Source organism: Argiope bruennichi, chromosome 2, assembly GCF_947563725.1.
Source record: "Argiope bruennichi chromosome 2, qqArgBrue1.1, whole genome shotgun sequence".
NCBI lineage: Eukaryota > Metazoa > Arthropoda > Arachnida > Araneae > Araneidae > Argiope > Argiope bruennichi.
Genome location: NC_079152.1, coordinates 103,238,526 through 103,266,228, shown reverse-complemented (window position 1 = coordinate 103,266,228; position 27,703 = coordinate 103,238,526). Strand labels below are relative to the sequence as shown.

The 27,703-nt window shown below is 25.3% G+C and overlaps 1 protein-coding gene across 5 annotated transcripts; it reads right to left on the bottom strand.

The window, feature by feature from the left end:
• Window positions 1-68: 68 nt before the first annotated feature.
• LOC129960446 (dynein regulatory complex subunit 3-like) lies at window positions 69-26,786 on the bottom strand. Of its 5 annotated transcripts, XM_056073896.1 has the most exons (11): window positions 26,611-26,747; window positions 25,576-25,665; window positions 24,560-24,740; window positions 21,494-21,610; window positions 13,978-14,144; window positions 12,452-12,598; window positions 7,711-7,830; window positions 7,509-7,616; window positions 2,557-2,712; window positions 1,193-1,411; window positions 69-344 (listed from the first exon to the last, which is right to left on the bottom strand). In XM_056073896.1, exons 3-11 carry the CDS (start codon window positions 24,738-24,740, stop codon window positions 75-77), a joined length of 1,485 nt encoding a protein of 494 aa, XP_055929871.1. In that variant the 5' UTR covers window positions 25,576-25,665; window positions 26,611-26,747; the 3' UTR covers window positions 69-74. The 5 variants fall into 5 exon arrangements, with proteins under 5 accessions (XP_055929871.1, XP_055929885.1, XP_055929863.1 ...); XM_056073910.1 differs by lacking the exons at window positions 25,576-25,665; window positions 26,611-26,747 and adding an exon at window positions 26,749-26,786; XM_056073888.1 differs by lacking the exon at window positions 25,576-25,665.
• Window positions 26,787-27,703: the final 917 nt, after the last annotated feature.

The following is a 27,703-nucleotide window of genomic DNA, read 5'->3' as shown; positions in this document are numbered from 1 at the left end:
AAAGAGCACACAATACCAGAATGTTCAAGGGAAAAAATTTCAAATGTTTTATTTATATGTAATGCAATGTTAATCTAACAATAACCTAAATAATTTTTAAATTTCATACTGTTGTAAAATAATTTATCCATGATATATTTCTGCTTATTACAAAACAAAAGCACATTTCTTATTTTTTCGCTTTGCTTGATTAGTATATCCTTTTCTAAAAGAGAATTCAAAATTTCTTCATGGTAATTTTCAAGAGTAGTTCTTAATTTCTTTATCCTCTCTTGAAGTAAAGTAGAATGTATTGTAAAAGCCATCTTCAGTGCCATTTCCACAAAATCCTTTTTTGTTAATAGCTTAAAAATAATTCAGATATTTGTAATTGAAAGAAAATTAGTATGTGGTTAACTCAAAGCCAGTGAAAGCAAAATATTTATAAACTGCAATATAATGGGTGGGAAAAAAAAAGTTACCCAACCAACGTTATTTTCAAACTAAATATACTTAAATTTTTCATTACAATATAGTAATTCCAATTGTTTGAATTTAGATAATTATGATTTCAGAAAAAGCATTATACTAAAATTTATTATATATTTAATACAAAGTTCAAAGCAATTGACTAAAAATTTGCTTTTGATTGCAACTATGCAGTTTTTTAAATTTTCACAGAATATATGTGAGCAATTCACATTAACTTACAGAGCAGTAAGATTTCAATCATTCTGTTCCTGCAATGATAAATCTTTATTTTTATGCTTAACTCACTCTTTCCAAATATTTCTTATATTAAGAGGAAAAAATACATTTTTTTAAATTGTTTCTGTTCTGCAATCAGTTATGAAACCATTTACACAGTAGAAAAATTTAACTTATAAACTTAATATTTTAAAAAAAAGGCACTTCTTAAATTTATTAATAAACTGATAAAAAAAGCTTCATGTATATGCCAGGCATTGAGCCTGTACTTTTCTAGAACTTTCTTCGATATACCTTGACTTCCATAAAGTACTGCAATTTGCCGCTCTTTACAGTAATATAAGCAATCATTAATATAAATATAAATCTGACTCACAGATTTAAAAAAATTACTAAATTTTACATGTTTTCTAGAATGTTTGTCTTCAGTTTACTAAGTCCCAAATTTTGACAAAAATATTTGTTGATAATAATTTTAAAAAATCATGAACATTAGTTTACTTACCTTTACGAATAATGGATCGAGTTCAATTACTTCACCAGCCTGATTATTTACTTCCAAATCATAATTAGAACCAGTATTGAAAATATTGAAATAAAACTGTTGTAGTTCTAAAATATGTCTCTCATCAGTTTTGATTATTTCCTTGTAGATATGTTGAACATCCTCCAGATAGTTTTGCACGATCAAATGCATTTCACTTTTAAAAGTTCTCATTAAATCCTAAAGAACAAACCAAATTGTAACATGAATTTTAGTTTAGCCAAACCATAATATTTAAAATGGATGAATATCAAAAAATAAAAATAGTTTTTATTCTGAAAATGCAGTAATAATTACACAAAAAGATTTCTATTTGATAAATAAAATGTAACTTAACCAATTTAAGAGAAAGAAATTATTGATTGAATTAATTTCTTTTGGAACTTAAATTCTGAAGAATTGTCACTATTGACTTCTTTTTCAGAATAATTATAAATTTAAATTTTTTTCAAAGTAATATGTAAGATAAAAATACTATTTTTTTTCATGGTAAACAGTATTAAAAAAATACAATGCAGTAAATAAAAATGAACTTGCAGAAATATGATTAATAAAAAAAATAATTTGTTTTACTGTGCACATGCTTACTACAGAGTTTCAGAAAAAGTTTTTGAATGCTTTCAAAACATTACTATTTCCTCTTTTCACCTTTTAATATTAGATATGATTACAATTTTTAATGGTACTTCAGTTTGACAAATAAAAGTTTATAAGCTATACAGTGCCTTAAAGGATCATAATTAATTACTTTCACATGTTTAATTAACATGGCACATGCATTCATCAGTGAAAAATTGCAAGGCATTTGAAATGAGATAAAAGAATTAAAATAAATTTCAATAAGATTAATTTATTATAAGTGTAGAATATATTTCTTGAAGAATTTCATATACTATGTGAATAATAAAATAGATAACGAAAATAGCTAAGAGTTTTATTCAATAAATGAGATATAGTATCTGCAAAGTACTGTATTAAGCTGTCATAAACTGCTTTGTTGAATTTCATGTAAAAAAAAATATTATAGTTGCATATAAATAAATTTTGCATATGAAAAATATGTTCTCATATTGTCATATTTAAAATATTTTCTATGATACATTTTAAAAAAAGTGGTGGATATAAAGACAAAATAAATTCTACTATAGTAATTATTTCGAATACTTTAAATTTAATTCTTCAATTTATATAAATTTCAATGCACAGTTCGAAAAACAATTCTAAGAATCTGAAGTTCTTATACACTTTCTGAAACTGAATATTAATTAGAAAGTCTAAAGATGTGAAAAAAATTATTGCTTACAAAAATAGCAAATAATACTTACAAATATAATATCTAAATACAAACAAGAACAACTCATTAAATTTTTGTGAGTCTCTCGTAATTCTTTATCACATACGTCTTTTAATTGTTCTACTTCCTTATCCTTTTGTTCTGAAGAAATGGGCTTCTGATATATAAGACATAACTTTTTTGGTATCTATAAAAAAACATATGCACCTTTTTGTATTCAAATAGCAATATTTGTTAAAAAATAAGTTATAACAATGACAATTATTCCATTTTGTGAATTTTATTTTAATGTTCAATTTAATGATGCAATCTGAAACAAAAACTAATTTAAATATTGAGAAGTGATATCTTTCAAATTATGGTTTAATAAGCTCATGCAAGTTTTTAATCAATACTGTTAAAAAAAACTATAAATTTTTTTAACTAATATGCTTGTAGAAATAGCATTTCTTCAAACTACAATAAATAAAACAAGTTTATTAGTAAATAAAAAAATTTTAATCACAACCTATTACAACTGATGTCATATAAAACTTAACAGCAGTATTTTCCCCAAATTGTTTATAGTACTCTAGAGACCTTATTTTGTTTTAAAACTAAAAATGATGAAGATTTATCATATTTTCTAAACTTCAATGCAAAGATTTAAACCTTGGGAATATAAATATTTGATATTTCATGTCTAAATATATATATATATTAACATTTGAACAAACACTTTTTATTTTTCAACTGAATATTTAAATTAAAATTTTTTATATATAAATTTTTAAAAATGCAGATATATAATTTAAAATAATTTAATTCAATACCTATAAATGACACATCACATTCTTTGGAAAAAATTTCAAAATTAATGAGTATTTTTTTCATGTTTTGATACAATTTATTAAATTCATTGTTCAAATTATAATCTACAATAAAAATCAATGCTACTATTGCAGAAGGCATTCTGATAAATATAACATTTAGAAGCATTGTGTACTTACAACTTTAAAAAGTAGATTCCAGTTGCTCATTTACATACCATTTAATGAATTCCATATCATGAATTTAACCTTATTAAAAGAAATAAAAATACTATAATGGTTTAATGTCTTCCAAAACAGAGATTTGTTTAGTATCTGGATATCATTTTGTAGAAATTTGCATGAAAAAATATAAATGTATTTAAAAATAATAAACTTCTCTCTCTTATTAAAACTCTCTAATCTAGTAAAATTAGTACGACTGCCAAACTTATCCAGATTTTGAAATTTGATAAAGACACAAAAGGTTTCACACATTTTTCAAAATGAATTTTGTTTTCAATAAAAAGAAAAAGGGAAGGCAAGTAATTGAGCATTATTATTCATGTAATTTTTTTCATAAACTTTGAGCTTGCAACATTCATATGATATATTACATGTAAAAGAAATATTTATTTGTAAAAAGTATGAATTTTTACCTCTTCAGTGAATGTTATGTAGGAATATTCATTTTCATCTGATACTTTTGCAGCAAATTTCTCAGCTTCCTTAACCATATTAATAAAGTTTGACTTTTCTTCATGCATTTGTTTATAATAATTGCGGCCTTTATCATGCCAATCATCAAATAATTTACTAAGTTTTTTTTGATGATTGATAAAGTAAAGAAAATTACACAAATTTGAATGTGTTTACAAAAGTTATATAAATCAACAGAAAAGCAGTGCAATGTTACTATAGCAGAAAATGCTTTAATATACAGTACAGGTTTACAACAATATTTACAACTTTAAAATATGCATTATTTTCTGCCACAGCAATAGACTTTCAGGAACAGAAAATTATGTCATTTTATATATTCACATGATGCTTTTTGATTAGAATTAAATTTAGTTATAAGATTACATTAGGGCTTTTTGAGGATGAATAACAATAAATAAACAATGTATTGCTTGTACATCACTATTGATAAATCTATTCCCTTTTTTACTTATGCAATTAATAAATTTTACCCCATTGTACAAGAATTTTGAGAATATTCTTCAAAAAAAAATTTCTTTTTTCCAAAAATGTTTTTATTAAAATTTTTCCATTTTTATATAATTTTAAAGTATTAAATGTTATACTTTAGCCTCGTATTAGATTGAGGATTATCTATTTTGCTACAATAATACTAATCAAATAAGACAGCACAGTAGAGAATATAATTTTCAAGAAAAAAGCAAAAGTAAACATGCATTTTTGTCAAAAACTACTGAAAAAAAATCAGGAAAATACATAAATGTTAAGTTTCACGATTATTTCAACAGTATTAACTTTTTTGGTCATATTTATATAATTTTTTATATCTATATTATTTTAGAAATTAAAATTCCAATTCCACATACAATTAAAACTTCAATATAAAAAAAAACTAATTAAACTTTTAATTCTTAAATTTGAGAACTGAAAATTGAATATATTCATAAATAAAATATTAATTTCAATTTAAACCCAACAAAATAAAAGAAATTCATTTCTTTTCAAAAGAATCTAACTTAATCTGAGATTGAAAATTAACCTTTTACACACTAAAGCATCTTCATCATGAAAAACAGGATAAACTTAAATAAATTTTATAAAAAGATTTTAAGAATGTTCCTTATATATATATATATACACACATACTTTTACTTGCAATTATGATTGTAATAGATATATGTAATGATATTTCAATCTAATTTAAATCCTAATTAATTTCCTAATTTTTATCTTAATTGAGCCCATATTAACTTCATTCTAAAATGTTCTCTTGTTTCCTAATCCAATTCCTTATTAAATTAATTCTACATGCACTCTTTAAAACTGCTGGTCTGAGCATTTTTTCACACTCTGAATGACGGGATAAAAATCCTTAATATTTACCACATTTTTTTAAAGATATATAAGATTTCTGTTCTTAAGTCGAAACATGTCAAAGACATCTTTATCAAAATCTCATAGTAAAATCATTGAAGGGAAAAATTTTGGTCTCTTCTCCTCTAGTGTCGTGATGTAGACTGGCATACTTCTTATCATTTATTCTTTGTATATAAATTATGTCTCCCATGGAGAAATAAATTGAAGTTTTAAAATTTTCAAAACTTTCTTCTATTCAGCCATGCAACTGCTAAAACATGTTTATATATATATATAATTTTTAATTACAATTTTGTTTTTAACTCATTTCATTGCTTCAAATATTATGCAACCTTGAAGACAGCTTTTCATAAATTTCCTATCAGATGGTAATACTTGTATGGAATTAAATTTAATGGAATTAATCATTTAATGGATATTGAAATTCCAAAAACCTTAAAATGGTATATTATCATACAGAAATTCAAAACTAGACAGGTCAAGAATCAAGTACACTGTGACTTTTCATATATAATTCTTTTGCCTTTCTCTGACAGTATAAACCCACACAAAAGACAGATATTTAAAAAAATAATTTAAAATCTACGGCTGTATAGTTTCCAGGAATTTTGAATTACTGACACTTAAATATGCAAGACAACTTAAAATAAAATGTTCCTGTGTTAAATATTAATACCATCTTCTTTTTCAAGCATTTTTATTATTAATCATTTTTGCAATTTAAATCCTCATATGAAATTATTATTGAATCCTTATATGAATAATCTGAATATACTGGATATTTTTTTGGTAATAATTTTGTAATTTGAAAAACAAAACAGCAATATAAAAGAAAATAAATTTAACAGTAGTGAGTAAAATAAAAATACAAATCTAATTAAAAATATTTGAGATTCTGAATCTTTCAAGAAATCTAGGCAAATTTGTATATATTTTACATCACAATTTTTTTTAAACTGAAAAAAAGTTTAGAATGTAATATGTTTTTTGACACAATTTTACTTTATCTAATCAATTTTAGTTTCCTGAAAATTAATACCATTTATGAATAATTTTAAATTAAAATGGATTTGTATTTTCTTACATATTTACCTGAAATTGTTACATTCTCCCTTTAAACTTTAGAAAAGGTAAAAAAAATGTGTTAAATGTTGACACACAAAATTTAAAATAAAAAGCAGGCACTCAACAGCAGTAGTTACAATCTTAAATTAATTGGGCAAGAACAGCTAACAATTTATACTAATGAGAATTAGATTGCACCAACTAAACTCTAAAGTTAACAACAAAAGAAAGGGAAGCATTTAATTACAAAAGAGATTGAAGTAAGTTTGTAGTATAACAATAATATTGTATTATTACACATGACTACTAGCTTCTAGAAAATAGCATAACAAATGGTGCTCTAATTTTAATGATTTCAATACAATAAATTTAAAAATAATATGCCAGTCAAAAGTCTCAAACATTGCCACTTAGTATATAAATACTGTTGACTTTGCTTATCATTTGTTATATTACTCCTTCTGCAGTCAAATGCATTTCAACAACAACAACAACAAAAAAAAATCACGACTATTTGACATATAGAGAAATAATAATAAATGCAAATAGATATTTCCACATATTATAATGTAATAAAAATATCATCGCCTATCTTTTTTTTTTATTAATTACAATTGAAAAATTTGATTTCTTATTATTCCTACATAGCAGTGGTAAGTGGTATTTCAGGTGTAAATAAAAGAATGATTTTTTAATATAGGTATAATTTACAACATATGGCTTTTTTTGCTAGCATTTTTTTTTGAAGTAATCTTTTTACTGAACTAATGAAAACAGCATGCATCCTTTTCTTTTGGTATATGACAGTTAAATTAAATCAATAAAATTCTATTAACAATTCCATTTATGTAGTTAGAAACTATCAAGAACTATTCATAAGCAATTTCTTAGTTCATGCTTTTAATGTCAAAAAATGTAAAATTAGTAATTAAAAATTTTTCAAAATTTTGCATTGCAATTAATAAAGAAAACAAATGAAAAATTAGCTAATCAAAGAGTATTATATTCAGATAAAATGTAGCTGAAAAAGGGAAATCAAAGGATATTTTACTGCGATTGTTGCAGCTGGTGGAAAGGAATGCAGCAAACGAAAGTTTTTATCACCCTCTAAAAGCGCTTCAAATCCATGGCCATTGGCCAAACCATCAATAAAAGCTTCCTGGAAATACAAAATGGGTCCTATATCAATTTCATCATTTATTTATTTAAATCAGCTTGATAATAAATATTTAATCGAACAAATAATATGGAACCTTATCTGAAGGATGTATTTCCCATAAGGATGAACAATCTTTACCACCATAGTTCTCAAAGAGTTTATCTTTAGATTCAGCCTTGTTTTCAACTGGATAGAGTAATAATGCTTCTTGTAACTGTAAAGGATATGTTTAAAGCATGATAAATGTTAAATTATTTGATAAAACAGAAAAATTATGCAACCTAAAGCTTAATTAGAATAAAGATTAATAATTTGAATAATAATGAACATTATATTGAATAAAGGCAGAACTTGCAAACAAGATACATGTTGAATATAGTGTAAAGGAATATTATACAATCAGATTAATAATTCAGTTTATACAGAAAGAATCTGAACTTTAAAAATAAATCAATATTTGCAAAGAGTGGCTGACTTGCCTCTTTTAAAATACACCCCTTTTCTATTTATGTATTTCTATAAGCATACATTCTGTTATTGGAATGATTTTAGAGAATCTTTTTATGAAATGCCATGTATATCTTGTAATGAACTTTTCACCCTCTTCTATAGTTTCAAAAAATTGACTTTAAACATGGTGAATTTGAAATTTTACAAACAAAAGAAAATTTACAAGATCAAATCTGGAGAGCTAATGATATGTTGCTTTTTGCTTGACTTTGAAATAATTTTTTTTCCGTATTTAAATAATGCAGAATGTATTAAAGCAGTGATGGCATAATACACTTTTTTCTTTTATTTATCAATCAAAAGACAAGCACAGATTTTGCAGCAATGTGATACCTTCTACAGATTATCAATCAAATCTTAGGTGATTTTTTTCAAAATCTTATGGGCATTTAATATGATAATTTGCATGAATTAAAGTCTGTACTTTTCAGACATGAAAACTGACTATCCATATTATAAAGGTGTACAGTTATCGTACCATATTTGGTGGATGTTTGGCTCAATTCAGGGGTGTTTGTGGGACCCCAAAAAATCCCCTGAAACTTTTACGGACTTACTACGGCATTTTGGAGTTTCGAGAAGGGGGGGGGGAGAGAAATGAAAAATTACAATTATGAAGTATTGAATGACCTAATTATAAAAGTTCAATGAATTACTTTTTTTGCAAAATTAATAACCATAAATTTTCAAACATATAAACTACTACATTTTATGCAAATATTTTAAATTACCTGAATTAATTCTTTAAAAAAAATTATCTAATTTCTGCTGCTTTTTTTTTTATTTTCTGATGTTTGTGGGCTTGTCTTTCTTTTGTGGTGAACTTCATAATTGCAGGAAGGTTGACTTTTATTTTCCTCATTTACAGTTGAAGAAATTTCCTCGAGAACTGCACATGCAGAGGTAGAAGCAGTTTGCTTTTCTGCTAATGTAGAAGGTTTTTCAGAGACTTTTATAGGTGACTCATCTGAAATACATGTTTTTAAGTCCTCTTGATATGTTTTCCAACTTCTGTTCATATTCAGTCAGAGATCTTTGTGAATTGGATCAGTCATTGGATTTTTTGAGCCATATTTTTTACATGAGGTTTCTTTAGAAGCCAATAAATCATATTTAATAGTCTGCACTGCATCTAGGGAATCAATCTTAAGAGAGGTTCTATAGTCAGTGACAAGTGTATCCATTAAGTTGAATGCACTTTCCACTAATGGGCCATAGAAGCAGCTAAGGCGGGCTTTGACCAATTTAGCTAATGTAGGATACTTATAATCATTTGTGAAATCATCTTTTAAATTAAAAACTTTAGACCAATATTTATCAATTGTACACTTGACTTGATTTCCACTTTCATCAGATATGTAGAGCATTTCTTTGGTGATATCAATATCACTCTGGTATAACCTTATTTCAGCTTCTACTTTTGACTTTTCATTATCACTAAAAATATGGGACATAAAAGATGATAATTTTTTAAAAGCTAATATTGTACTGGTTTTACCTCTTAGCTCCGGATCTAATGCTGTAAAACTAATTAGATATGAATTTTTAAGGGGTAATTTCTGTTTCATATGCTGAAATTTCAAAGTGAAATTCTCTTGTGTGCATAAATAAAAAAATATTTCAATAAGCGAAACGAAAAATTTATGCGTGCATCAATAAATGAAACGAAAATTTTACACAGCGGAGAAAAAAAAAGTTGCGAAGCGATCAATGACAAATAGCTAATACGGCGAAAAATCCCCCTTCTCTACTTATTGGCGCCACGCCAGGACAGATAAGACCTTTGAACCCAGAGTCACGTTATCGCACATCTGGTCGAACGAAGTATCTCCCTTTTTTTTCTGCCGCGCCTACTTGCCGAAAAGAATCCAGAAGAGAATGTCCGAGAACCGGGGGAATGAGTCATAACTCGCAATAAGGAAAGAACAAAAAAGAAGTTTTTCCCCCCTTTTCACGCATTATCACTGCCTTTGGAGAAAGAAAGGAAAAGTTTTCACCACACACACTGACCTTGCGTTTTCTGCTTTCAAAGCAAACAAAATTACCCAGATCAAAATAAATAATTCATTATTATTCCTACTTCTTTTTGAACGACGATCCCCGGAATTTCCGGGTATCGAAGTTCAAAATCCCCGGAATTCCGGGGTTTCCCCGGAGCACAAACACCCCTGTCAATTTGAAATGTTGGTATCATACATAGCACTGAGATTAGACAAAAGAATTCCCTCTAAGTTTTTGCAATATCAAAAGTGTATCAATGAAACTTTGTCATATTTATACAAAGCTTCATACAAATTCATGGTTCTTTTATTCAAGGAATGCAAAATATTGTCAAATACACAATACACTGGTCATTTTACCATTCATAAAGTAACAACATAATGAAATCTCAAAGCATGTGAACAAGGTTAACACTACACAGTTTTGTAGATTGATATATTTATATTCTATTAAAAAAAATCGGGTTTCTTTTTTGGATTAAGAAATTCACCTATATGATCTTATAACTGGACATCTTACAATGCAGATAGTCATTCTTGTATATGGCAATATTAAAATTTATCTAATGAACGTCCTTTTGCATATGTCAGTAATAAATGAATGCTTGGTTCACTAACATATAAAAATGTAAATAGAAACACTGAATGCATAAATTAAAATTTACAAATGCAATACTAATAATAAAATATACAAATAAAAAAGCAAATATATTTGTTTGAAAAGAGGAAATTACTCAATATAAAAAATGCCATTTTTTCAAATAATATTCAATACTATATTTTAAATTCTTTGTTATCACATTTTTCAGAGATTAATATTTACATTTAGAAATATGAAAACTACTTTTATAAATCAGTATCTGGTAAAAAATTGAAGAATGCCATGAATTTCTTAGTATTAATTCAATATTAAAATTTTTTGCTTCAAATAACATTACGTTACAAAATGTGTATTCCTACTGAAATTATCTTCTAATTCACAAGAAAATCAGTAGAAAAAATTTCACATTTCAATATCCAACTTATAAAATATGTTCAGTTAATAATAATGTGGAGAAAATTTGTAGAGTTTGGAAAGCAGATTAGATAAAATTCTCTTCATTGGTATACACGAAAATGAATGGCTATCTTTTATGCAAATCACAATTTTTGACCAATCTTGATGAAATTTTGCACTTGTGCTTCTTACAGAAGAGAGAAAGCAATGTCAACTTTATAAATTCGAAAGTAATTTTTATTCCCATAGTTTCATAGTATTTTCTGAAAATATCATAAAAAAATTACTTTTACACCACTTTGAAGAGAATTGTTATAATTTACTTATGTACAATATACCCCAATTTCATCAATTTTTTTTAAATAAAAATATTTTCAAATAAATTTTTTTTATTATTGTAATTAATATTATTTTATTCTCTATAATGGTATGTATTATGTCTCAATTTGTATTAACTTTTTATCACTAATATTTTATTTATTTGTAATAAAATTTTGGTTCTTCCTAAAAATATAAAATCTGTATTAATTTAATATTAAAGACTTCTGATGTTAGAATGTTATTGGTTTTGTGCCATATATTTTTTTTCTTCTGTACAATTTATTAAATAAATTAAACCTGAAGTAAATTTTCACTTACCAACAGTTTGACGTTACAATTTTTTAAATAAATTTCTGAACTCAAATTCATTTAGATGATTCAATTTTTATTTCAATTAATAAATTCTTCATAGAGAAATATTTTCTTTCATTAACTACAAATCGATAATGGATATTGCCTTCTAAATTACTGATTTTTATTTTCATTATAATAATTCATTCCGCTCTTTCTTTTGACAGTAAAAAAAAAAAAAAGTATTTTATAAACTTTATTGTTTGAAAAATTCTGACAGTTTTTTAAACGATATTTTGAATTATTTACTTGATATTATACTATTATACCTAGAAATTAAGTCTCTTTCTCATTTAGTTCAGGTAATTTTTTTAAAAGTATCAAATTTTCTTTCACCAGCATGTGTAAAGACAAAGATATTTATTCTTAACTTCTTAATTTTTGCTCCTGAATATGTACACGTGGAAATATATTTAACTCAAAACACTTAATATTTTTATACTTCATTTCAAAAATATACACAGATAATTAATTTGTGCAAATTAAACAAATTATTAGTAAAAGTTTAACAGTAATGAAAGCCTATATTCTGGATGACCAAATAAGTTGCTCAAGATAGCTAGTTTTATATAATTCTATGCAATTCATAGAGAAGCAAAGAGAAAAAAAATATACAGACAAGTAAATAATAATAAAAAGTAATGATTATAATGTACCTCATTTTCTGTCACCAATATAAAATCAAGAAATTTCAACTGAGGCAAAACACCTAAAACTCGCAATCGACCATTATCCATTTCCATTAATGGGTTTTCTTCAATGCCCAAACAGAACAAATTTTCAAATTGAGCTATATAAAGCATCTAAAAAAAAAAAAAAGTACACATGAAAAAGCTGCAAAATTCGAATGAAAAATCTTGATTTCAAAAAAAGATTCTGTTTAGATATTATATCATTAAAATAAATAAATAAAAAAATAAAATAAAAATGAGACATTAATACAGATGGCTATACATAGTGTCCCACACTTAATCTTTAAAATGTTAGACACAAAAAATAAACTAATAAAGCCAATATTAATGTATAATAATTGTTTTTTTAAGATTCCTTATATAGTTCTGAAACTATAGATTTTTTTTATGTACAATTTTAAGTAGTTCGTACATTGGAACAGATAGAAGGAATATAGAAAATTCAAATCATGAAGTCACATTATTGAAATTGCTAATACGAATAACAAATGCAAAATTGTTAGGAAGTGAAATAGAATATTCATATTTTTCATTTCATAGAAGAAAGAGAATTTTTTTTCTTGTATTATGAAAATATATATTATGTTTTACATAATAATTTATAAAAGTATTTATAATACTAATTAAATGAAAAACTATTAATACATGATATCAATGTAGCCAAAACACATTAAAAGATAGATTTAAAAAAATGAGTTGAAAAAAAATATCAATGAATGAAAGAGTATGATGTTAATGAAAATTGCATGACATTTAACACCAAATATATGAAAAGTTATATTTATGGTTTGTGACAGAAAATATTCGAATAAATTGTAAATAATGAATGAATACATTATTGATCATGTGATAAAATGAATAAATAACTTCAGATAATAACATTAAGGCAACGAAAAAAAATTCTTATGACAATAATTATTTACAACAGTAATTAAAAAATTAAATTAAAATTTATTAAAAATTCTTTCTATTGTAAGTAAATCTCTCCCTCTAAAATTTTTTAACCCATATTACTTTTTATTACTATATAAATTATTTAAGAATAAGTTAGGTTTTTCTTGAGAGTTTTACAATTTTTTTTTTTTTGAGATTATTTATGAATACTGAATAACAACACACTTTGGGCAATTTCAGAAGGCAATAACATTAGAAAGAAATAAAAGCTATTGTTTACTAGATTTATAATGAAAAGTAAAACAATACATGAAAGACTGTTTCAATTGATAGATAAAATATTCATTCTTTAAATTCATATTAACTCTGTTATTATAAAAAATGAAACAAAACAAAAAGATTATGAAAAAATTTCATTTAAAAAACAGAATATTATTTTAAAAAGTTTTATAAATTATTAGTATTAAATGTGATGACAGAAGCAAGAGGGTAAAATAAAAATCAATCTATATAAAATATTTAAAAGCTAAAGATATCTAGTAGTTCAAATAACTTTATTTTCCATAATAATTTCAAATTTTAAAAATCATACATACATTTTCAAAGGATTTAATTTTATTATGTCGTACTAACAGGGTTTCTAAATTTTTTTGATTGTCCAAGTTTTCTAGATGAGTAATTTCGTTATAGGATAAATTCAAATATTCCAGGTTTATAAGGCCATCCAAGCCTTTGATCACTTTGATACAGTTGAAAGATAAATCTAAAAGGAAATATTATATAAATTTAAAAATTAATAGAGGGTTTTAATTTATAAATATAAGTGCAAAAAATTAAATTTATTTATATATATGATTTTATATTTTAACCTATTAACACCCTGTGTTCTATTTATAAAACAGTTATATTCCATTTCCATGTTTAAACCAAATGTATTATACTGTTTCTTTGTTGGTTTGTCTAAGAAGCCAATATGCAATTTGAAACAGTTTTGATCTGATGTATACATCCACAGCCAAATGCTTCACTTCAAAAATACTTACTTTTTGATACCTTAGCATATTTTTTACACATTTATGTAAAAGTTTTTAAAATGATTTTTTTCCAACTTCCTGATAATTTTTCATTAAAGAAAACCAGAATTTAATTTTATTTCCTGTTTATCTCTTTCTTAAGGTTATTTATTGAAACACCTGATTTAAATTAAGTTGGACATTAATGACTTAAAATACTCATTATGCACATGAGCATTTACAAAATAAATGAAATTGTTTTAATGCCCAAAACTAATGTTTTACAGAATGATAGAGAAATATTATCATTTTTACATACTATAAATGAGATACAATGCTTTATTACATGTTCAGATTATATATATCATAAAATCATTCTAAGATGATGTACATAAATTGCTTATGTGTATCATAAAAATAAATAACTCTAACACTAATTCAAATTTTTTACTCAACCCCACAATATTTAATACTAGCAGTACCCACACAGCGTTGCCCGTGGCATAACATCTAAGAGGATAAATTAGCTTTAGACTTAAGTCTAGCCTCCACCTGATATGACATGGGAATGTTATGTGGGATCAAAAAGATATTTAGAAATATTCAAAAATAACTACAAATTTTTTTTTTATTGCACATATTCAGAAACATTTAGGGCTAAGCTTTAATATACAGTCATTTAGCGCCTTGCGAGGTAGGCAAATTTTCAGTGGCGCTGTGTTTGGGGTTACATGGCCGCCAATTTTTTTATGTTACTGTATGCTACTGTATTTCGATCTTTCCTGTTCATTTCCTTTGATTTTTTCCTGCTGCACATACTTCTTCTGCTTACTTTCATTATTTTTCGATTTAATTTTTTGGATGCATTTCATTTTACTGCATTTATTGACTTTTTTTTTCTCTATATTTCCGTTAATTTGCTGCTGCATTCCTTGAAATCTTTAGATTGGAAACACTATTGCTGCCGTTAATGTCACATTCAGCCATTTCGCTAAAATTTGGCGATAAACTTTTTGGGTGAAAATGACTGCATATTAATGCTGTTCCATATTTCGACTGTTAAAATGGTTTCAATTTTCCCTTGTAAACAACACGTGGATTTTGATTCATCTTTCCATCTTAAAGCTGGGCTAAGCTTTGAAATACAGTCATTTTGCACCTTGCAAGGTTGGCAATTTTTCGGTGTCATTTTTGCTACCGTTAACTTATTGCTGCCATTCTCGCCACATTCGGCCATTTCGCTAAAATATGGCGATAGATTATTTTTTGGCGAAAATGACTGTATATCAAAGCTGTTCATAAAGCTGAACAATATGGACAGACTATAGACATTGTTCCTATCGAAACTGATGCATCATTTCTGTAATCCACACATGGATCGAGTTTTTTGGATTTCAACATATGCTTTCAGGGGACTTCATTTTATACTATGTATAGATAAGCCATGGTAATCAATTTCAAATACAACTAATCATGACTGTTGCGAAATAATCTAGATATGTGATTTCTATAAAAACAATTGTAGATAAATTGTATTAACTTTGCTATACATTTACTTATGAATATTTGTATTACAAATATTAATGAATTATTCTATAAGGAACACATATTAAAAATTTTATAAATAATTCATAAATTTAGAAATTTCTATAAATGTATTAATACATAAAGATTAATAGGAAACATTTTAAAAAATGTTAATTGATTTCTCTGATTGTAAAAGAAAAGAGGGAAGAGGACACTACACTGCTCTAAACCATTTCTTCTTCTCCTTTAAAAAAAAAAAAAAATTAGAAAACTTTTCTAGTTAGTGCAATGAATTTAATAATTAACAAATGAAAAATAAGCTAAATGTTTATTAATAAAAGTTTTGAATGATAATAAAATGTTTATTTCCTATCGTACCTAATTTGATTATTTCTGTTTTGGAAATATATTGCCATATTGCATTATTTACAAGTCTATAATATATCTGACATATTTTTGGATTTCAGACTTTTTAAAAAAAATCAAATTATGTCAATGATCATAGTTTAACTCATAAATTTTAAAATATGATATTTCAAAGCATACGAGTAACGATTAGCATTAAAAAAAAGGAATAGCCTTTATTTGAGGTATTTCACTATAATAGGAAAAAAAAAAAAAAAAAAAAAAAAGACGAGTTGTGCCATATTGACTTAAAAAGCAAAACGACTTTTGAAATTTACAGCAGGGGAAAAAAAAAAAAAAAAAAAAAAAAAAATTAAGGAAGAAAATTCTTACTAATGCAAAGTTAGCTAAGATTTTATTTTATAAAATGTAATTGTGAAAATTATAAATTATTATACGACAACAATTTACATAAATTTGTAATTTATAGAATGTGTCTTTAAGTTTGTTAGTTATGGCTCTAAGAAAATAATTATTAATATGTAAGATATGTACAGAACTGTAAATATTATTTGCATCTAATAAATTGATCACAAGTTTAACAGATTATAGACTCAGGTACTGAATATAGCTACAACAGTGAATAAGTAGAAATTAAATAGAAGAGTAGAAAGTTAGGCTTAATGCTGAAACAGAAGTGAGATGGAGTCATTAAATAATACTGCCATATTGGGTTTGAAAGGAACTGAGAAGTAGAACTTACAGATATTCCACTTAAAAATCCTTTTAAAGAGCAAAGATATGTTTCAGAATATTATAGAAACTACTCCAGCAATAAAAGGTGATTCCAAAGAAGATGTAAAACAGCTAACTAAATTCAATAAAAATGATCTAAAGGCACAAGAAATCATAGTTAATCAGACTGAAAATGGGCATATGGCATATATACTCACTTGTGATATTTTAAAAGAAATATGGGGCAAATTATGCTCTATGTATGAGTACAAATATGTTACAAAAAGTTTTTAAATGCTAATTGTGATAAAAAGAAAATATATGAATATATCTCAAGCTTAGTAGAAATTAGAATGCAACTAAAGCAGGATAATAATAATAATAATAATAAAAACTGACTAGATGTTCATGAATGAAGTTTTGACAGGTTTGCCTGCAGTTTATCGATATTTTATTAGTGTGTAGGAATCTGTACCCACTGATAAATAAAGTATTAATGAGCTTGCACATACAATAATGATTGAAGTGCACATATTCAGAAAGACTTTCATAAGAATGAAGTTTTCTAAAGAATGAATATATAACCAAAACATATGGGAACTGTAATATCTATCATAAAAATGGACATTTAGTTAAGAACTGTTATTTGAAGAAGTATTTTGATTTAAAATTGTATTTTAACTGTAGAAAGGCAAAGATTGAAGCCAATAAACAAAGAACCAAAAAGAAAGAAATCATATTCAGCTTTCACCAGTGTTACTTGGCTATCGGAAATGAAAGTAAAGATGGTTGGTATTTAGATATTGGGGCAAGTCATCATATGACATAGAATGCATGGATTTATAATTATAAAGAACTTAAAGAATAAAATAAAAATTGCTAATGGGATTTCAATAAATGTTTTTGGCAAAGATGATATTCAAATTAGTGCATTTGATGGAAAGAATTGGCATTCCAGTGAGTTGAAGAATGTTTTGTGTGTTCTTGATTCAAAATGCATTCTCATTTCTGTTAACTCAATAACAAAGGAAGGTTACACAATCAGGTTGGATAGAAATATTTGTAGAATGACACAGGGACTAGACTTCTTGGAAAAAGATAAGAAAACTTATAAAAATTAATGTAAGATAGGAAATATAAAAATTAATATTAAATGGCTATGAAAATGCTCTTCTTGGAAAATACAACTCTAAAACAATAGATAATGTGTTTACATGGATAAGAAGCTTGCACACCAAAATATTGCTCAAGCAAAAGATATTTAAAAAAGCCAAGGAATATAATTTAAAGATACTGAAGAATTATTTATGAAGCATGTGTGTAAGAGAAATAGCATACTTCACTATTTGAAAAAAGCAAAAATACTGCTAAATATCCTGGAGAAATTATCCATCTGTTGTTTGTGGTCCTTTGGAAGAACTGTTGATTGATGAAAAAAAGTCTGAAGCAAAATAAAAAAAAAAATAAGAGAATTTTTGTAGCAAGTGGAGGCCATGAAACTAATCAAGGTTGGAATTAGTCCACAAACATGTTGTAGACTATTTAATAGAAAAATGAACTAGACATAAAAAATCATGCACTTATGCTCTTCAACAAAATAGAGACCTGAAAGAGAAAACAGAATAGCTGTAGAATTAGCAAGAAGCATTCTTTATGACAAAAAACAAAAAAACATGAAGAATTTTTTTGTTGAAGTAAGTAGTCAATAGTGTTATATTTGTTTAAAATAGAAGTGAGACTAGCTCTATTAAAGGAAAATTTCCATATGAATTGTAGTACAATAAAGCATTGGATATCAAGAAATTTCAAATATTTAGATCTGTGGCATATGTGCTAATTCCTAAGTTATGTAGAAGGAAATGGGACACCAAAAGTAAAAAAAAAAAAAAAAAAAAAAAAAAAAAAAGATATATTTATCAGTTACAAAGAGAAAATTAAAAGATACTGAATATATTTTCTATTTAAAAGGAAAGTTGAAATTTCAAGAAATGTAATATTTTAACCAAACAATAAAATACAAAGCCCTAAATCACAAAAATTGATAATATTGACCATCTAAAATATTTTAATGGACAACATGATGAATGAGAAATTTTTGTAGAAAATTCCAGCAATGAAGAAGATATTTATGAAGAGGATGTCACTAGTGATGAAGAGATTGTTAAAAGAATTCTGAATAACAGAAAGGAAGACACCAATCTCTACCAAAATTTGAATGATGAAGTTTGTGATACCAATGACAAGGCATATAATATACAATTCGGAAGACGAAACAGAACAATAATGATCCCAGAAAAATTTTATGATTTTGAACTATATACAGCTAATAGTATTATTGTAGGAACTAAAAACTGTTCTACTTTCAATAAAGCTATGCAGAATCCTGAATGGATGAAAGCATTAAGATGAGAACTAAACTTATTAAAAAAAAATGAAAAGAAAACTTGAGAAGAAATTGATTCCTCCCACTTCCCAAATGGAACAGTAATAGACACAAAATGGATATTTAGAAGCTAGAATAATGGATCGAAAAAAGCATGCTTACTTGCTAGAGGAAACATCAGGATCAGAGAAAAAAGAAAAACATCATTAGAATTTTATACATCAGTTGCTAGAACTGTTAGAATATTAATATCTCTTGTTTTAAAAAAAGAACTGTCTATTAGGCAATTGGATATTCCATCTGCTTTTCTGAATGAGATCTGGGCCATGATATCTATATAAAGCCCCCTGGAAGGTTTATAACAAGAAAGGAAAGGTTGTCAAGACAGCATATTCCCAATCCTTGTTACATCTCCCTTCACATCCTGACAGCCAATAGTAACTTCAACTTCATCACGCTCCTTCCACTACTTCTCCTGCTAGTACTATATAAGAAGTTGACTTGGACTTTTCGAACATGATCATGTCACCTACTGAAAGTTAGGTTGTCTGCAAGTTTTCTCATTTACCAGAGATCAAGCCCCAAAACCAGGAGCTAGGCACTCCGTCAAACTTGTCATTAGGTATAATAAAAAAAGAAAGGTCTTAAAATTATATAGTATGGACTGAAAAATGTTCCACGCTACTGGAAAGAATGATTGAATGCTTTTGCAATGAAGAATGGTTTCAAGAGAACAAAGAATGATTTCTGTGTTTATTTTAAAATTTGATTACATAAATATATGATGATGACATTTTGCTGATCAGTGAAAAAGAGAAAATATAGGCTGCTGTGGATTTACTAAGAAAAGAATTCCAAGTCCAGGATTTGGCAAAGTTTAATAATTACTTAGGAATAAAAATTTAAAGAAAGAAAAATAAATTCATAATTCATCAAGAAAATATGATAAAGAGGGCTCTAGAAAGATTTTAAATGAATGATTGTAAAGGTTTAAATGTACCAATGGAAAAGGGATTTATGATGCATAAGATGAAGCAGTGAATAAACATCCTCTGTCATGAGCTAATTCCTTGCTTAATGTATATTTATTAGGATGTAGACCAGCTAATACATTTTCTGTTTTACTTGAGTCAACTTTTAGAAAGATCCACAGCAATCATGTGGAGAGCAGCCAAGAAGGTACTGAGATATTTAAAAGAAACAAAATCCTGGCTAGATTCAGATCTTCATTGGGGTTAAATTAATTATAATTTAATGCAATGACCACATCACATTAAAAATTGTCTGGTTATGTTATACATCATCATAGTAATTCTGTACAATGGCACTCCAGAAAGCAAAGCTATGTTGCATTATCATCTGCAGAGACTAAATTTGTTGCTCAGCATTAGCATCAGCAGAATTTGTATCTATAACAAGACTGGCTGCTGAATTGGATAAAAATACAATGATTGTTGGAAAACTATATTTAGATAATCAAGGAGCAATTAAATTAAGCAATGAAAACATTCTAAACACATAGATATTAAATTTCATTATTGCTGATAAACCTATTGCTCAAAACCTTTCATGTTAATCATATTTTCTGGTTTCAATCTTATAATTTGAAATTCAATTGTAGACAAATTATGTGTGTGTGTGTAAATAATAATAATATAAATATAAATAATATAATAACATGTATATATAATAAATATATAACCAAATATAAATAATATAATAACATACATAATACATAATATATAACCAAATATAAATAATATAATAACATGTATATTATTTATATTTGGTATAAATTTTTTTGTATACTTAATGCATTTTATACTTAGAACTAAAAAAAAAAAAAAAATTGAGAGAGGGTATCAAAATTGTAAATTATTATATGGCAACAGTTTACATAAATTTGTAGTTTATAGAAAGCATCATAAAGTTTGTTGGTTATGGCTCAAAGAAAGTATTTTTACACTCCTGATAACCTGTAAATATTATTGCATCTAATAAACTGATTTAAAGTTTAAAAGTAATATTGCTGAATTAAAATTTTTAAGACACATTTTCAAATATAATACATATTTTCTAGTATGTATGTACATAATAATAATTCTTTACCTAGATGTTGAAGATTTGATAAAGTTTCAAGGCCTTCAATTTCTTCTATATAGTTATTTGCCATTACCAGTTTTGTCAACAAGGTGAACTTCCATAAATTACTTATATTCAATAAACCTTAAAGGAAAAAAAATATCATTTAAAAATATCAAAGATTATAAACTTAAATTAACAATATATTTCTATTAAACACTATCGAATTTCCAAAGGAAACATCCAGTTCTATAAAAAATGCAAATATATTCTAATCCAAGATGTTCTATATCAACAACATAAAATTATGAGCAGCATATATTAGAACTTGGCTAATTCAAATATTTTTAATTCAAAATTTTCTCCGATTCCTCAATGTTCTATTTTGTTAATTTAAATTTAGTTTGGTAAATTTAAATCTGTCCTCTGTGATTGTAAGTAGACAATTTTTTAAGGATCTTATTTCACTTGAAATCTTCACTACGACACAAAGGATGTAATCAAAGAAGCAAATTCTTATTTTAAGAAAGAAGAAAAACTCTGAATACTTAGATGCATATATAATTGCTTATTTTCAGGCTTAATTGCCTTGAAATTACATATGTAATAAAATTATTCCTTTAAATTTATTATTTTTTGAAATTACAATACTGGTGACTTATTTACTTATTACAATTACTAAGTATCAATATATACTTATTTCCATTAAAAAAAAAAATTATAGTTTTTTTCTGGGATGCAATAACTTTTTAAATCAGCTTTTTTAATTGAGACTTTTGAATAAATAGGATTTTTATTGAGGTCCCATGAATTTCAAATTAGTCAAGTTCCACTCTTTATTAAATTATTTTTCCATATAAAAATAAAAATGCCTTAATTTTATATATGAGTAAAAAATTTGTTATGCTTTCACTAAATACAATACATTGAATTTATTTAAATCCTTCACATATATATTAAATCAAAAAATTTATCAGACTTCTAAAAATAACACTGGAAGATCATATTAATCCATTTCCCCTTCTTAACACAAATGTTTATATTGTTTTAGAATTATTAATGAAATGATAACGACACTGTGTTCAACTGCTACAAAACAATTTTCCAAAAAGAATCAAATAGCTGCTGGTAGGTAGGGAATACAGATTCACTAGTGTAATAAGCTTATATGCATTAATATATATATATATATATATATATATATATATATATATATATATATATATATATATATATATATATATATATATATATATATATATATATATATATATATATATATATATATATATATATATATATATATATATATATATTAACAGTTATATAATATAAAACAATAGTTTTATTAATGTTTATTCCATCTAAAATATTCTGAAAACAGGATTTAATGACTTTGATTAATAAATATCAAAGATTTTTATGCTAAAATATTTCCTAAAGAAGATGCATTGAATTTCCAAATGATTATTTTTATGAGATATCTTTATGGCAAACAAAAGTCCAAACATGATTAACAATGAATTTAGATAGGACTTGAATCTTGAATATCTGAAGATTTATCTTATTCAATATTAAGAAAATATATGAATAAGTATGAATTATTCATATATTTGAGAATATATGAATTATTCATATTATCAACTTTATGAAATATCTTTAAACAAGAGTTTAAATAGGATTAACAGTGAACTTGAATGATCTGAAGAATTATACTACTCGCATAATATTAAGAAAATATAAGAATACATATGAATTAAGACCTTTTGATAATAAAATTAAAAACAGAATAATAATAATAGTAATAAATGGTTTTGTTACTAGAACATTTCAAGATTCAATAACTTTTCTGAATGTAATTGACACTTTTTCTCAGCTAAATACATAATCTATGATTAAGAATTCAGTTTTCAAAAGAATCAAACTACATCCATATATAAAAAAAAAGAGATTATAAAAAATTTTTCTTGAGAAGTTTTAAAGCATTAAATACTAATAAAAAAGTCTAATCCAGAAATTTTTAAACCATTTCAAAAGGCTAAATTTATAAACGTGAGTTGCATTCTCTTCAAGCTATTAAACAATTAACCAAAACTTTTAATACATTTCAAAAGAAAGAAAGAATTTTAAATAGTAACAATTAAATTTTTGTTTTGTAAAAAAACATTTTATATATGTTCATTAAAAACATTAAAGTATATGCATACATAATATAGTATGATAAAAATAAGTTACATTAGTAGAGTAAGAAATATTCATTTTCTTCTACTTATTTATAAGATTAATACTCAGTATTATAAGAATAACTTAATATCTTTCAGTCAAAGTAATTTCAAATCTAAAATTTTAAATACAAAATATAATAAACAAAATAAAAAATGTAATAATTTTTTTTGATGTTCTAGAATAAATTCACATAGCAAATAATTACTAATTTAAATTTTAAAAAATTGATGTTTTATTCTTAGCAGTTTAAATTATTTCTGCTTAAACTCAGACTGAATGCATCATTCAAAGTAGCATTATTTTATCATAAATCACAGAATGTGTAATTTTCTTCCAACAAAATTCTACGAATCACAATATTAGTAAAAATACACCAGACAAGCAAAAATCTTTTCCCTTAGCATTTCATTCCTACAGATGGTATAATTACATGAAGCATTTATTAAGCATGGATTATATTCCATTAGATAAAATTCTTATAAAAGAATGAATCAATAAAAATACTGCAAATCAAATAAGAAACATGGAATGTTTTTTCTATCAGTGAAACTGTACAGCTTAATTTGTGCATGTATACTTAAGTTTATACATAATAAATTCATAGTTGCCTAATATTTCCCTTTCTGTTAAAAAATAATGAATTCAACAACACTAAAAATCATCATATTATATTCAAAATTAACGATCATAGTCATTAGCTCTACTGACAATGAGAAAGAGTTAATCAATTTAATCAACCATAAATATCAAAATGAAATGTGTTTTCTATTAGAAAGACATACAGTTTTTAATAGTATATAGACAAATAGTATATCTGAAAATCATAAAAAATTAATGAAAGAAAAAAAATGTATAAAAATATTATACTTTGATGCTCCAGTTGTAAAGATAATACAAGATTTCTTTCTATTCCATCCATTTTAACAAGCCTTTGTAGCTCTGAAATATTTAAGTCTTCAACACGGGCAAGCTCCCAGATAATTTTTTCTTCTAAAAAGGCTTTGGTCATGACGACTGGCTTTTGTAGTGTTCCAATTTTATTCCCCATCTAATGAAAATCAAAGCATGAAAAGATTTATTAAAGAATTGAAACATATGAGTTTCATTTATTTAATATAGAATATTTATAAAATTATCCTCAGATTTAAATGTTCTAAAATTCAAAAAGAAATTAAAATAAACAACATTATGAAAATAAACAAGACTATGAAAATAAACAATGTTTCAGAAAAAAGCTGAAGAAATTCAGCCTTTTACCTCAATAATTGCAAATGTTTCAGAACATTATATCAAGTAGATAGATTGCATAATATTCAGAAGTTTCTAAGTAATAGGTAATGTATTTTAAAGACATTGGATCTTGCCAATGTATAAGTTTGTAAAAGTATTCATAATACAGTTTTGCTCAGTTTATACAGTTCCTTTGACATATTTTCAAAAATAGTACATGAATTGTGCTTGGTTACATTCCCAAAGGAAGAAAGAAGAGCTACTTAAAATGGAATAAGTTGCTAGCCACAAAGTAGTCAATCCAATCTCTTGATGTAGTTCATCTCTTCTTTCCTTTTATCGGCTTAACACAATAATAAGATAAAAAATGAATGGAAATATAAACTTAACTATTGCATACTCTTTTGCCAAACAGAATTTAAACTTGTAAATAATACTTTTAAAGTCATATTTTGAAACACGGTTATTTTATAATTTCACTGTGTAAAGATGCTTTAGTGGGAAAACACACACATATACACATAGGCATATGATCCTGAATATTTCGTAGCTATATGTCTTCTGTGAAGGACTCTCATTATTATTATTATTATTATTAAAGCATGTATGAGGAAAGACAGCAAGTTATTATATAATGTTCTTTAAATCCTTACCTTTATACACAAGTATATTAATCTTCAAATTCTTGAATTGCCTTCTTAAATAAAGATAATTTTAACATATATATAGCATGTCACACATATCTGTAATTTCAAAATTATGAAAATGTAACAAATACCACTTTAAACAAAAGAACCATAACATAAAATAAAAGCATATTCATTCAAGATTGATCTGAATGTGAATCTGTACATGGGAAGCTCTTCATAATGCAACAGTGGAAAAATTCTGTAGATTTTTCAATAATATCATTTTATTTCATAAAAAATTCCTAACTCAGTTGTAATCATTAATTATTCATAAAAGATAAAAATGTCAGATTGAGGTTAATACCATTTAATTTAATAATTTTTAAAAATAAAAAAGTTAAAGTATTATTATTAATTCTTATTATTATATGCGGGTTTCATATATGCAGCCAATGGCTAGATGTTCAAATAGCAATAAATATAAATCTAGAACAACATTAAAATCATATAATTATTAATTTTGTACATATAAATAAGACTTCATCATCTTGAAAAATGCATATAGGATTTTTAAAAATTTTATTTTTCACTTGGCTGTAAAGAAACTTATTATTTATTATATTTTTTACAAATGATTATTTTACTCAGGCATAAAATACGACAAAGACTCACAATATTTGAAAATCATTGATATTATTGCACGATGATTAGTTATCTTCTGTCTCAAAAATTTGAATATTTCCCCATAAAAAACTAAACAAAACTAACTAAACTCATTAAATGCGGGATACGTCCTTACATATTACAGTAGTTAATTATAACTAATTTTACAACCAAATTCTGCTAATTTCACGAATATTTAAAAAAATATTAAATTTAATAGCAATTCAAAATAATTCAATAAAAATTAAATTATCATCAATTTTTAGCAAATCTTATCAAACAGGCATTGAAATATAACATTTATGAAAATGCATATATTCTGGAAACGATAAATAAATAAATGTGCAAAAAGAATTCTATGAATAGACTTTGCTTTTGAAGAAAAGGAAATCTAACCATTGATTTACTTTTCTTTTCAAAAGAACCTGCTTTGGCCAGTATTTTAATCTTTCATTACAAAATAGATATAATAAAAATTAATCTAAACAACATTCAAAACGAAAAAGAAATTATAATTAAAATCAAAACTATTACCGCCGATTTTCAAAACAAATAACGTACATTGCCAAAATTGCGTTTCTTTTATGATTTGCTCTAAAGATATCAGAAATATTAATATTGCTATCATTACTATTTAGTCAGAAAGTTTAAATAATATTATGCTTAATTTTGTATAGAAAACAATAATTTAAATTGCATAAACATTTTAAAAATTATAATGCTTTATAAATGAAAACTTTTGTTGATTTAAATTTGTCGAACTAGAGCTAATTTAAGTATCGTTAGAGATGCATAATCCACGATTTTTTGAATAACAAATAATATTGCTATTGTTATTTTTAAATATGCGTCCCAAATATCTGTTATTTTAATCATATTATTAATTAAAAATTATTACTTAATATTAAATATAAAATTTATTAATTGTAATTAATACTTAATTTACTAATTTAAGTAACGTGTGATTGAATTAATTTATCTGTTTCAGCTTACTTCTTAAATTTTATTTTTTTTCTCAAAACTATTAATTTAATTTATTTATTAGAGTGAACCATTTTCTGGAAAAGATGAGTTAAAAATATATGTCATTTCTTTAAAATGTTTACTTTAGTCCTATATTCTACCAATAGATGGTGCCAGCAGTAAACAGAGGCATGTAATCAAAGTCAATCATGTCACGAGCAATTAAAAATGGTCTGTATGGAATAGTGCATCATCAAATAAGAATATCGGTCACTCCCGTAAAGTGCAGCGGTGACTTCGCCCTTTCCAGTGTAGCCTCGCACTTTCCGGTGAAATCACCGCTCCGATAAATTTCAGTGATATGCAATGATACGATACGATAATTCCAATAGCCGGTCCGTTCACTTTTCAATCCAATCACAGATTTCTTTCGAGAGCTTCCATTGGACAGATCGTATCGATTGTTACTTTGCAGTGAAGTCACCGCTCCGGCAAATTTCAGTGATATCGTATCGATTGTTACTTT

What these genes read in the sequence shown, in the direction of transcription:
- LOC129960446 (XM_056073888.1), bottom strand. An exon ending in AAATTAAATCCTTTGAAAAT is followed by an intron (nt 12,599 to 13,977) that starts GTATGTATGATT and finishes TTTTTTTTTTAG; the next exon opens with ATGCTTTATATAGCTCAATT. An exon ending in TATTGGTGACAGAAAATGAG is followed by an intron (nt 7,831 to 12,451) that starts GTACATTATAAT and finishes TATCCTTTACAG; the next exon opens with TTACAAGAAGCATTATTACT.